General features: G+C 52.2%; 1 protein-coding gene and 1 long non-coding RNA gene across 3 annotated transcripts; one reads left to right on the forward strand and one right to left on the reverse strand.

Annotated features, from left to right (window-relative positions):
* The first annotated feature begins 56 nt into the window (after nucleotides 1-56).
* On the forward strand, nucleotides 57-4,699 carry LOC122434433. Its single transcript, XR_006267371.1, has 3 exons — nucleotides 57-313; nucleotides 1,893-2,044; nucleotides 4,208-4,699. It is a non-coding gene; the product is annotated as an uncharacterized LOC122434433 (long non-coding RNA).
* KCND1 (potassium voltage-gated channel subfamily D member 1) lies at nucleotides 2,454-11,145 on the reverse strand. Of its 2 annotated transcripts, XM_043457784.1 has the most exons (7): nucleotides 10,837-11,145; nucleotides 8,258-9,416; nucleotides 6,166-6,328; nucleotides 5,984-6,067; nucleotides 5,797-5,895; nucleotides 5,279-5,529; nucleotides 2,454-3,853 (listed from the first exon to the last, which is right to left on the reverse strand). In XM_043457784.1, exons 2-7 carry the CDS (start codon nucleotides 9,376-9,378, stop codon nucleotides 3,625-3,627), a joined length of 1,947 nt encoding a protein of 648 aa, XP_043313719.1. In that variant the 5' UTR covers nucleotides 9,379-9,416; nucleotides 10,837-11,145; the 3' UTR covers nucleotides 2,454-3,624. The 2 variants fall into 2 exon arrangements, with proteins under 2 accessions (XP_043313719.1, XP_043313718.1); XM_043457783.1 differs by having other exon boundaries at nucleotides 8,258-11,145.
* Between the last annotated feature and the right edge of the window lie 229 nt (nucleotides 11,146-11,374).

The raw sequence follows: 11,374 nt of genomic DNA on the forward strand, positions 1-11,374 counted from the left end.
TCCGCGGTGATTGGTTAAGAGATGCCACCACTCAAGTCGGAAGGGCCAACCTTGGGACAGACATGCATCGTGGGGACAAGTGGGTGTTTGGGAAGCAAACACGCCCTCTCTGGCATCCGCGTACTCTCGCCCTCGCGTTGACCTCCCCGCCTCCGTGGCTAGCGCGCAGGCGCTGTACATTTTTTTTTTTTTTCCCTCCTCTGAAACTGTTTACCTGAATCGAGCAATGTTTATAAATCAGCTCGGTCACCAACCAGCGTCTAGCAGTAAAGTTGGTAAAATTCCTGCTACTGAACGGATGGAGAACTACAAGGTAATCCTAGCTGTGCCTCTCCTATCTGAGTGATCTCTGACAAATCATTTAATACCCACCCCATCCTCAGTTTCTACTTTGTAAATGACAATGATAATCCCAATTCAAGGATCAGAGGTTAATCCTTGCAAAGGGTCTGGTGCTATGCTTGGCACATCACTAAATTAGTCTGTACTGTGGTGCAATGGAAAGGACCCCAAGCTTTTGAGTCAGGAGGACCTCAGTTCCAGGCACACGTGGACCATTACCACTGTATGACCTTGAGAAAGTCAGTGTCTCAAATTTGAGGTTACCCATGTGTAAAACGGGAATGATAATGCCTGCCCAGACTACCTCGAGTTGAGTTGAGTTGAGCTCATGAACGAAGAAAGTGTTGTGAGAGGTGAGGTCTCCTTGCCAGTCTTAGGAGCCAAGCCATATAACAGTCCATCATACAACTCTTCTCAGTGCCACTTAACCTTCTCCCTCAGATGCCAACCCTAGTTAAAGGTCTTCCCTGAAAGGTGTCAGTAATAAATAGACTATAATGGTATTTTCTGCTTATGAGACTAAATTGGAGGAGAAGGCTCATGTTAACTGAGCTTCCTGTGTTTAGGGCACTGTGACAAATGCCTATGCAAATTATCACACTGAATCATCTTATGACCGTCTCACTTACCCATATATCCCACTCCCTACTCAATATTTGTCCAGCACTATACATCTAGAAGTGAGCTTATGATAATAATTGTAGTCAACCTTCACCAAGTACTATGTGCCTGTCACTGTGTGCTCAACAGCTCTGATGTTCCTTTTGCCAATGAATGAATGGCACCCCCCTCTAGTCTTTGCCCAAAACAGAAACCTGGGAGTTAACCCTGTTTCCTCTTCCTCAAATCCCACATATCTGTCAACCCCAAGTTTTGCCAATCCTGTATCTGCAATCTCTTGACTTTCTAACTCTTGCTGCCACCTACCTGGTCTAAACCACTATCATCTGCCAGCTGGACAACTGCAAAAGACTCATCACTGTTCTTCCTCCCTCCAAGACTGGTTCTCTGTAATCTACTCCCCACAGTCAAAATAATCCTTCTGAAAAACAAACCTCAGGATGACTTTCCTGTTTATAAGCCTTCAGGGGTCCCCATTATCCTTAGGATGAAGTCCACATCTGTATCATAGCTTCAAAGGCCTTTTGTTATCTGGCCTACATCCTCACCTGGCCTCTACATCCTCGCCTTCATCACAGCCTAACACTCTCCTCACCAGCTGTGCTGAACCACTTCAGTTTCCCAAGGCCCTGAGCTGGTGCTCTAACCTCCAAGTCATTTAACATGCTGTTCCCTCTGCCTAAAACGTTCCACTCTTTGGTCTTTTGCCTGGCCAATTCCAATTCATTGTTCGGCCAGGTTAGATTCTCCTGCCATCCATTAATCTTGGTTCTACTACACTATGTTGTAATTGCTTAATTGCCTTCCACACTCACCCCTGTAGATCAGAGATGTCTATTTTGTCCATTTTTGTACACCTCTAGGCTAGGACATGATATGCAGTTAATAAATATTTGGTGCATAAGTGAATGATTATCTCTATTTCACAGATTAGCAACTTGAGGCCAGAGAAGATAAGTGATCCTCTCACCCAGGGACTGGAACCCATGTCATCCTGAATCCAAGGGTTGTCTTCTGGGTGCTCCACAGAGCTCAGTTACGCTAGTCTAGAGTATCCAGTGGCCCAAAAGAGAGAGTAAAGGTAGGGGACATCCACAAGGAAGCGGAATTTGCCAAACCAAGAGATGCTTTTCATCAGGGTTTAATTCAGAACTGTTTGCTGTCAGGAAGCCTAGTTTTAAGTCTTCTCTAAGCAAGTGTGTGCTGCCTTGGTTCTCAGTTTCTCTATCTGTGAGTGAGGGGGCTGGAGCAAATTATGTTCATGGGGCATGTCTCAGGATCTCCTAGTCTATCTCACTGGCTGTAGATTTACCTTTTCTAAGCACCCTCTTCCACTTCTAGATCCCCGTCTTCTAAAATACACCAGCAACCATCCACCTCCCATAACTTTTCCCACAAAGCCCTTCTACTAGTTAAAAGGAATTGAAATTGGAGTATTTTCAACACCCAGTCCAACCCAGCCCCAAACCCACAGAGCCAGGAGGTGCTCATCCTCATCTCTCCTCTCAGGTTTTATTGGCTGATGGAAACTACATCTTGGTCAGCCACCAACTCCACAGGGACAGTGCTGGGGACAGGGAACCTGAGATGATGCCAGATTTCAGCCTGAGAGCAGACAGAGAGTTCTGGAAGGTGACCCAAGAGGGAGAAGAGAAAGGAATATGTGAAAAGGCATTGTGGGGGTGGAGGAGGAGATCAAGAAGTTTCTCCTGCCACCTACAACTCCTAGAGTTCAGGAATAAGCTGGGCCTCAGTCCCTGATGCTTCTGGACTCGTGCCCAAGAACATGGAGTCAGCCCATGATCTCTAAACACAGCCCAGTTCTTGCTGGCTGCCAGACTTTTATCTCAGCCAGTCCAGACTCCAGCCCAACCCAGGAAGGAGGTAAACCAGAGAAGAGAGAAGGAGGCATAGTTAGAGGTGGCCCCTATGATTAGGGCAGATGTAAATGCTGCAGCAAACTGGGCAGAGGCTTTGCATAATGTCACGGCAGCAGCTGCTATTGCTAGAGTTTGCTGGCGGCCCAGTGGAGGACAGGGTTGTGGGGACCCATTTCCAGCAGCCAGGGAAGGGGAGTGGTGTTTGTGCTATCTGTGTGTTTGGGGAAAGGCAGCCTAACCCCTCAGCCAAGGTTTAGGGGTGGCAGGTCACTGCTGAAACCACAGCCCATGAAACCTGTGGTTGCATTCCAAGCTTCAGAATTTGGCAGTTGTTGGGCCTGGTGGAGGGTGGGGTCTTCTTCTAGAGGCCAGATCATCAGTGAGAGTTCTCTTCTCTGAACCCCCAAACCTCCATAGCTCAGCCAGAGAGAAGAGGAAGTCTCACCTCTCCTTCTTGTGTCAGAACTGGGGAGGGGAGGAGCATGCAGGAGGCCAGCTTGGGTAGAGGGGCCAGTCCCAGTGTGCTGGGGCAAGGAGGTTGAGGGTCTGAGGAAGCCCAGCACTTCAGCTCCCGCAAGGAAAACTGTCTGGGGTAGGGGAAGTTTTCCATTCCCTGGCTATTTCCCCACCAGGTAGGCCACTCCATGAAACTCCATTGCATAGTTCTCAGTGGGGGGCAGAAGGGGTCCCCAGGCCTTCCCTTTTCTACCTTCCCAAAATATGGCTTTGGAAAGGAGTCCCCAAGAATTGGGAGGGCACTCTGGATGGGCAGGCCTGCCTGTCATAGGGAAGAGATCTTGACAGTCTCGGGAAGGAGGCAAGGGGTACCCAGGCTGGAGTTCCTGAGGGTGCTGCTGGCCCCACCACCACCACCGCCAGGGGAGGAAGGTTGGCTCTCATCTGGGGTGTTGGCAGGAGGGGTGGGGATACTGATGATGGCAGCCACGAAGTCCCGGCTGTCGCAGGTCAAGTCAAGGCTGTCATGGGGCTTGGCATTGAGGCTTGAGCGGCTGTGGATAAGGGTGGGAATATGGAAGGTTCTTAAAAAGTCATCTTAATACTTGCCACAGCAATCATGACATTTACTGAGTGCCTGTTGGGTCCCTGGCCCTGAGCTCAGTGCTTCCCCTGCACCCTCAATTATGGTGGTGCCAAATGAGTGCTCTGGAGTCAAAAAGTCCTGACCCCACTTTAACCTCTCTAAACCTGTCTTCTCTCATCTGGAGCATGGAAATACTATTTCCTACCTCAGAGAGTTGTGGGGATTAAATAAGATAATAAATGGTGCAAAGTGCTCAGAATAGTGTCTGGAACACAATGAGCACACACATAAAAGTGTTCTCTATCGTGGTTACTCCTTACAGTGTCAGAATCTTCACAACAGTCTACAGGAAGACGACACAACCTGGTCCCTGTTCCTTTCTGATTTTACCTCCTGCCACTCTTCCCCTCTCTCACTCCACTCTACACATAGAAGCTTCCTGGCTGTGCCTCTAACCTGCAGACCCATTCCTGCCTAGGGGTCTTTGCAAAGGCTGTTTACTCTAGCTGGAAAGCTCTCTCTATATATATCCATGTGACTCACTCCTTCTCTTCCTTCAGGTCTCAACTCCCAATGTCACCTCAGCAAAACCTTCCCCAACCACACTATTAAAACTGCATCACACCCTGTTCTACACTCTCTATCCCCCATCCCTAATTTATTTTTCTCCTTGCCACATAACATACTGCATCGTGGATAAGAATCCACCTGTCAATACAGGGGCCAGAGGTTCAATCCCTGGTCAAGGAAGATTCCACATGCTGTGAAGCAACTAAGCCCATGCACCACAACTGCTGAGGCTGTGTGCTGCAACTATGGAAGCCCACACACCCTAGAGCCCACACGCCGCAACTACTGAGCCCATGTGCTGCAACTACTGAAGCCTGCGTGCCTAGAAGACTGTGCTCCACAACAAGAGAAGCCACCACAATGAGAAGCCCAAACACCACAACGAAGAGTAGTCTCCTGCTCACTGCAACTAGAGAAAGCTGGTGTGCAGCAATGAAGACACAGTGCAGCCAAAAATAAATAAATAAAACACACTGCACTATCTGTGTTTTTGTTTTTTAACTGTCTCATCCCACTAGAATATAAGTTCCATAATGTCAGGATTTCTGTCTGTTCTGTTCACCTCCTAAATTGAACTAAACTCCTAAACTAAAATGAACTCCAGAATGCCCCAAACTGTGCTTAGCATATAGTAGGTGCTCAAGAAATGTTTGTTGAAAGTACAAATGAAAAATGAGGCATTCCAAACAAGCAAACTTCCAGCATGGAGGAGTTTGGATTTGAGCTCGACTGGCGAGATCTGGAGTCATGAAATCTCAGACCCTGTGGTCCAAGCTCTGAGCTTCCCTGGGGAAAAGGGGGCGCAGCAGGTGGGGGTCCTCACCTCTGAGGGGCAGGGCTCCTCCGCAGCCCTGCCAGCGTGTCCAGCTCCTGCATGCTACCACGGCTGACCGAGGCAGTGGAGTTGGCAAGGCGGATGGCACGACGCTTGGCCCTGCGGGGGCAGCAAGAAGATAGCAGGCTGCCAGCTCCCACTGGCTGGGAGGACACGGAAGTGCTGCGGCTGGTGCGACTACCCAGCGAGACAGCACCCAGGGCCTCGCTGAAGGTTAGCTCGTCCGTGAACTCATGGCACTGTGGGCAGAATGGAGGCATGATCACAAGGCACCACACAGACACTGACCTCACCCCCAGACCCTTGCTTAGGCCATTCCTTTCTGTCAGTTGCTCTCTCTTCCCTTCCCCTGCCCACCCTTCAAGACTCAGCTCTACTGGGGCCTCTTCCAGGAAGCCCTGTGTGATTTCTACAGTTAGTAGTGAGCCTCCCATTCCAGAAGGGAGCTAGCTTGGTGGAAAAGGGACCCCCTTCATTCTGCCATACCACCTCTCATTAGGCCTCACCGTCGTCTTCTCTAGACAATGCAGCAAGTGGTGATGTTGCTGCTCGAAAGCAGAGCGGTTCCTGACACACAGTGCCTGCTCCTCCCCACCGCCACTGTCCTGGAGTGGATAGAGCAGAGGGATAGGGTCAGCCCCTTCCACCTCCTGTCACTGCTCACCTCTCACCCCAATCTGAGCCCCTATCCACCTCAAGGCTCCCATTCTGCTTGTACTGCAGGAAGGCATTGGTGGTACCACTCTTTGCCAACCGAATCCTTGCCAGGCGCACCTTCTACAGAAAGAGGAGGAGAAAAGATCAGGTGGGCAAACAAAAGGAGACTGGCTTGGGGTATGGGGAATAGTAGGTACTCAGGTGGAAGGTGCAGTTACCTGCTGTGCTCGGCGCTTGTCAGCACGCTGGTTCTGGTGGTAGATGCGGCTAAAGTTGGACACAATGACTGGCACAGGCAGAGCAATGACCAAGACGCCACTGAGTGAGCAGATGGATCCAAAAATCTTGCCAGCAATGGTGCTGGGCACCATATCTCCATAGCTGGGGCCGGGGGAGGTAAGCCAAGGTCAAGAAATATGCCCACCCACCCCTCAGTCCCCCATCACATCCCATCCAACCTGACTCACTCTGTGACCCTGGCCAGGCACTCAAACTCTCAGTTTCTTGCTCTGCAAACTCTGCAGGGAATGACGTCCCTGGCCACCAGTAGGGGTCAAGTGAGAAATGGGCCCTCAGCCCCTACTGTCTGCTGTCCCCATCCAAGATGTGCACTGGGCATCTGAGTCAGCTAGAAATCTATTAATACCCAGAATAGGGGAGAAGGAGGAAGTCACAGGCAGTAAATATAGCCTCCCAGAGAAAGAGTCCCACCACCACAAGTCAGTTAAAGGGCTCTGAGTCCTAGGAGCAGTTCTCTGTTTGTGTTGCTCCTGTGTGTCTTACCTTCTCTAGGTAGGATCCCTTCTTATCCCCCCAGGGGAAGCCTTGAAACTGTCCTCATATGAAAAAATAGGGGGGAGCTTTGAAACTCCTCCCTCTCTTTCTCCATACCATGCTCCTCCCGCCCCAATGGAGATGGAGCAAAGCCAATCTTACCAACTTGTTTGGTTGGGGGTGGGGGGGGTGAAGCTCAGAGAGGTTCCATAACTGCTTTGCTCAAGATCACAGTGTACTTTTGTTCTAACCACAGAACCAGATCTGCTCCACAGAAACGCAGCCTCTGCAGTCTTCAGCCTCTGGGCCTTTGCTCTGGCTGTGCCTGCCCCCCACCCCAACCTCCCCCACTCCCAGGATGCTTCTTTCTTATTTCTTTCCTTTGACTCATTTAAAACTCTCTCCAACTTGACCATTCTGGCTCTGTGACGTGTCATCTCAGACTATGTCCTCAACTATGAGACACCCTCCCAGGGTTGTTGGGAAGATTGAATAGGATAAAAAGATATCAAAATACTCAGTTCCAACCTGTTCTCAGTGCTCAGTATTTGTCGACATAATCGTGAACCCCCAACTAGAATTTTTCTTAGAAACCTCAAATCAACTTTTTGTACCTCTACTAAGGTACTGAGTAATCCTAATGCATTCACTCAACAGATCCCAAGCAGTGACTGCCTACCTAATCCCAGTGATAGGAATTTAGAAAAGGATCACAGTATCTGCCCTAGACAAAGTCTTTAAGAACAAAATAAGCTTGCTGATTTCATCTGATGCTTTTATCCCATTTCCTCTCAAGGACTAAACAAAATAACACTGAAAATATCTTGTTCTTGGGAAACATCAAGGAATCACCAAGCCACAAAGGTACTGCCCCACACAGCTGATGAATCTAAAGGGTTGGGAGACATGAGCCCTCAAGATGGAAAAGAGGGTGCTAGAAAGCCAATTTCTATTTATCCTGCACCAGAAACATGAAGAGAATTTTCACAATGTGACTGAATCGCCCCTGGATGTTGAAAGAAAGAAAGTGAAGTCGCTCAGTCATGTCTGACTCTTTGCGACCCCATGGACTATAGCCCACTAGGCTCCTCTGTCCATGGGATTTTCCAGGCAAGAGTACTGGAGGGGGTTGCCATCTCCTTTTCCAGGGGATCTTCCCGACCCAGGGATCGAACCCAGGTCTCCCATGTTGTAGGCACATGCTTTACCAACTGAGCCACCAGGGAAGCCCATCTGGATGTTGAAGGGGTTATCATTTCTCATTTTGCAGAGGGGAAAACCAGCCCAGGGGGTAAAATGTCAACAGAAACAGTGCAGCTAAGACCATCCTGGAATCCAAGTCTCCTGACAAGGAAAATAAAGGCATTGTCAGAGGTGGAAGGGATTTGGAGATTAATCCAACTCTCTCAATTTTACAGATGACAGACTGGAGCTCAAATAGAGAAAGAGATCATTGATCTAACCTTTTTTAATTTTACAGAAAAGGTGAGTATAATTGATTGACCGGGCAGCTCCCCACACAGGGTCTGCACTCACCCAAGTGTGGTCATGGTGACAATGGTATACCAGAAGGCCGCGGGGATGCTAGTAAAGTTGGTCTTGTTTGTGCCCTTCTCAGCATAAAACATAACAGTGGCGAATATGATGATGGCCATGGTAAGGGAAAAGAGGAGGAAGCCTAGCTCAGAGGCACAGCTCTTGAGTGTGTAGCCCAGAATCCGCAAGCCCTGTGAGTGCCTGGAGAACTTGAAGATGCGGAATACCCGGAACACCCGCAGGGTGACAAAGGCACCTGAGACATCCTCGTTCTTGGGCATGAAGAGCCCGATGTAATAGGGCAGGATGGCCACCACGTCGATGAGGCTCATCACACTCCGCAGGAAGCGACAACGGCTGGGGGCAGCAAACAGCCGCAGGAGGTATTCGCCCGTAAATATGAGTACACAGGCCGTGTCCATGCAGAAAAAGGCCAGTGGGAAGCGATCGCCACAGGGCTGCTCCTTTGGTGGCTGCCGTGTAGGACCACGGCACGGAATGGTCTCCACCACGTTGGCGATGACCGACACGGCGATGAAAAAGCCGGTCACATAGTAGAACACAAGGGCCGCGGTGCTCGTATGCGGGTTCTCGAAGGCCCGCCAGAGCCTCTGCCGCAGGGAGCTGCCAGCCGGCAGCGTTGGGCCATCCCCGGCCTGCTCGGCCTCCTCGTCCTCTGCCAGGCGTTCGGCGTTCTCCTTCTTGCGGTCCCGGTACTCTTCGAGGCAGCAGTCGCCCACGAGCTCAGGCACCAGGCCATAGAAGGCCAGCTCTTCGTCGAAGGCCTGGATGCACTCCTGCCGTGGGCAGTGCAGCCGGCCCGTGCGGTAGAAATTCAGCACATGCCGGAACATGTCCGGGTCGCGATCAAAGAAGTACTCGCCCGAGTCGGCGTCATAGAAGAATTCCTTCTCTGAACTGCCCAGCAGAGTGTCTGGGTAGCGGTCCAGTGTGTTCTTCCAGGTCTCAAAGCGCCGACCGCTCACATTCACCACCAGAACCTCATCCCCTCGAGATGCCTTCACCCCCGGCGCCGGGGGCAGGGGCTGCTGGGCCAGGGGCAACCAGCCCACAGCAGCCGCCCGCGCGAAAGGCAGCCAGGTGGCCACGCCTGCCGCCATCCTGCCGCGCCCCAGGCCCACGGAGACTTGGGGGAAGCCTTTAGGAAAATGTGGCTGTCTCCAGGGTGGTGGAGGCTTGGAGAGGCCCTGGGCCACTCACACAAGGAAACTGGGGGTGTCTAGAGAGGCCAAGAGGAACCAGGAGGAGGAACTAGAGATAGAGAGATGGGCAAGGGCTTGGGGCGTGTGTAGAGGGTCTTAGAGGGATCAGGGGGGTGTCTTGAGGAGGTAAGAAGGGGCTAGGGAACATGGAAAGGAGCAGAAAGGGGGCATCTACAGATGCCAAGAAGGATCCGAGGGAGGGTTCAGAGAGACTGAGACGGCTCTAGAGGATTCTGAGAGATATCTGGGGGTGTCTTGGAAGGAGCAGGAAATACTGGGGAGTTGTTCACACTCTCAAGAATTCTGAGGGAAGAAAGAAGGAACTGGAACCACTTAGTGGGCTTGGAGAGAGGATTGGGGCATCCAGGGGGTAGAAACAGAACCAGAGGTGTTTGCAAGAGGCTGAGAGTGTCTGGAAGGGGATTGTAGAGGGTCTGAGAGAATTGAGGAGGGCCGTCCAAACTCTCAAGACTTCTGGGGAGAAGATAAGGGGATTGGAGCCCCCTTGTGGATCTAGGAAAGGGGTTGGTGCATCTAAGGGGTGACTACAGAGCCAGGAAGTTGTAAAGAGGCTGAGAGGTGTCTTGAGTGCCTAGAGCTGCCAAGAACAGCCTGGGGGTGATGTGTCCACCCTCTACAGGAGTTCTAGGGAAGGAAGGAGAGGTAGGGACCCTAGCAGGGCTGGAGAAGGGGGTGGGGTATCTAAAAGGGGAGATGCGGGGTCACGTTATTTTGCAAAGGCTGATGTGTCTGAGAGAGAAGGGTATCCGGCCGAGCTGAGAAAGCCTGGTCCACGCTCTCAAGAGTTGTGGGGGGAGGGAAGGAACCTGGGAAACCCCTCAGGGCTGGGACTCAATTGGAAGGAAGTTGGGCACAGCCCCAGAGCTCCCAGAGAATCAAAAAAGGCTAAGAGGAATAGGAAGGGGGGTCCCCCTCAAAACGGACTAGAGAACGGGGTGGGGTGTTGAAAGGAAGTTGGGTGTGTCTCAGGAAGGGGGTTGTTGGACCTTGCAGGAGGCCCACGGGGAAGGCTAGGATCAGGCTGCGTCCTACCGTTGGGGGCTGGTCTAGGGAAACCACACCCCGAGGGGCTGGCGGTGTGTGCTGGGCATCGGCAAAAGCAGCATTGGCAGCTGGAGGAGGAAGAGAAGCAGCCACGGCCAGGCCTGGGAGAGGAGAAGGCAGCACAGGCAGGAGGAGGGGGCTGGGTCCCTGGAAGCAGGCTCTGGAAGGACACGGTCCAGCAGGACCTTTGGGACTGTCCCAGGGTGGGCTAGGGCATGGGGGCTGGATCAGGCAAGGACAAGGACAGCACTGTTGGTGGCCCCCTCCCCCTTCCCCAAGGGCCGTCCTCACCTATGTCCCCGTTGCAGCAGCAGCAACAGCGGTGGGGCTGGGGGTACCAAACACCGGAGCTCCTGCCCCCCTCTGCAGAGCTGCTCCGAGTTCTCCACCTCCTCTGGCTCTCTCTCCCCGCCCCTCTGAGCTTGCCGGGAGATGGAGGGAGAGGCAGGGAGGGGCCTCGTGGCTCCAAGAGACCCCTCCCCTAGGACAGCCTGAGAGGGACCCTGGGGAGACTCCGCCTCCTACAAAGCTGGTTGGGCCTCAGTCGCGTCATCTGGAAAATGGGGGTGGCAGGGAGCTTTGCCAATTCTCCCCACCTCCTTCCTGGACTCCCCCCTCTTCCTGCCCAGATCTACCCCCTCTGCCCCCAGGGCCCCCGCCCCCATCCGTCTGAATCAGCAGCACTTAGCAGATCGATCGATGGGGAAGCATCGGTTAATGGCCCCAGAGCGCAGAGTGCCATGGGGAATGATGCAGCGCTGTGTCCCCACCCTGCCCCCTAGGCTGGAGAAGGAGGCAGGGGATTGGTGGGGGGTGTTTTTCTAGACAC

Source organism: Cervus canadensis, chromosome X, assembly GCF_019320065.1.
Source record: "Cervus canadensis isolate Bull #8, Minnesota chromosome X, ASM1932006v1, whole genome shotgun sequence".
Lineage (NCBI taxonomy): Eukaryota > Metazoa > Chordata > Mammalia > Artiodactyla > Cervidae > Cervus > Cervus canadensis.

Excerpts from the sequence above, each read along its gene's own strand:
- KCND1 (XM_043457784.1), bottom strand. The coding sequence starts at position 9,378 with ATGGCGGCAGGCGTGGCCACCTGGCTGCCTTTCGCGCGGGCGGCTGCT. Across the intron at positions 6,329-8,257 it reads GTCACCATGACCACACTTGG|CTATGGAGATATGGTGCCCA; the intron begins GTGAGTGCAGAC and ends CCCCGGCCCCAG. Across the intron at positions 6,068-6,165 it reads ACAAGCGCCGAGCACAGCAG|AAGGTGCGCCTGGCAAGGAT; the intron begins GTAACTGCACCT and ends CTCTTTCTGTAG.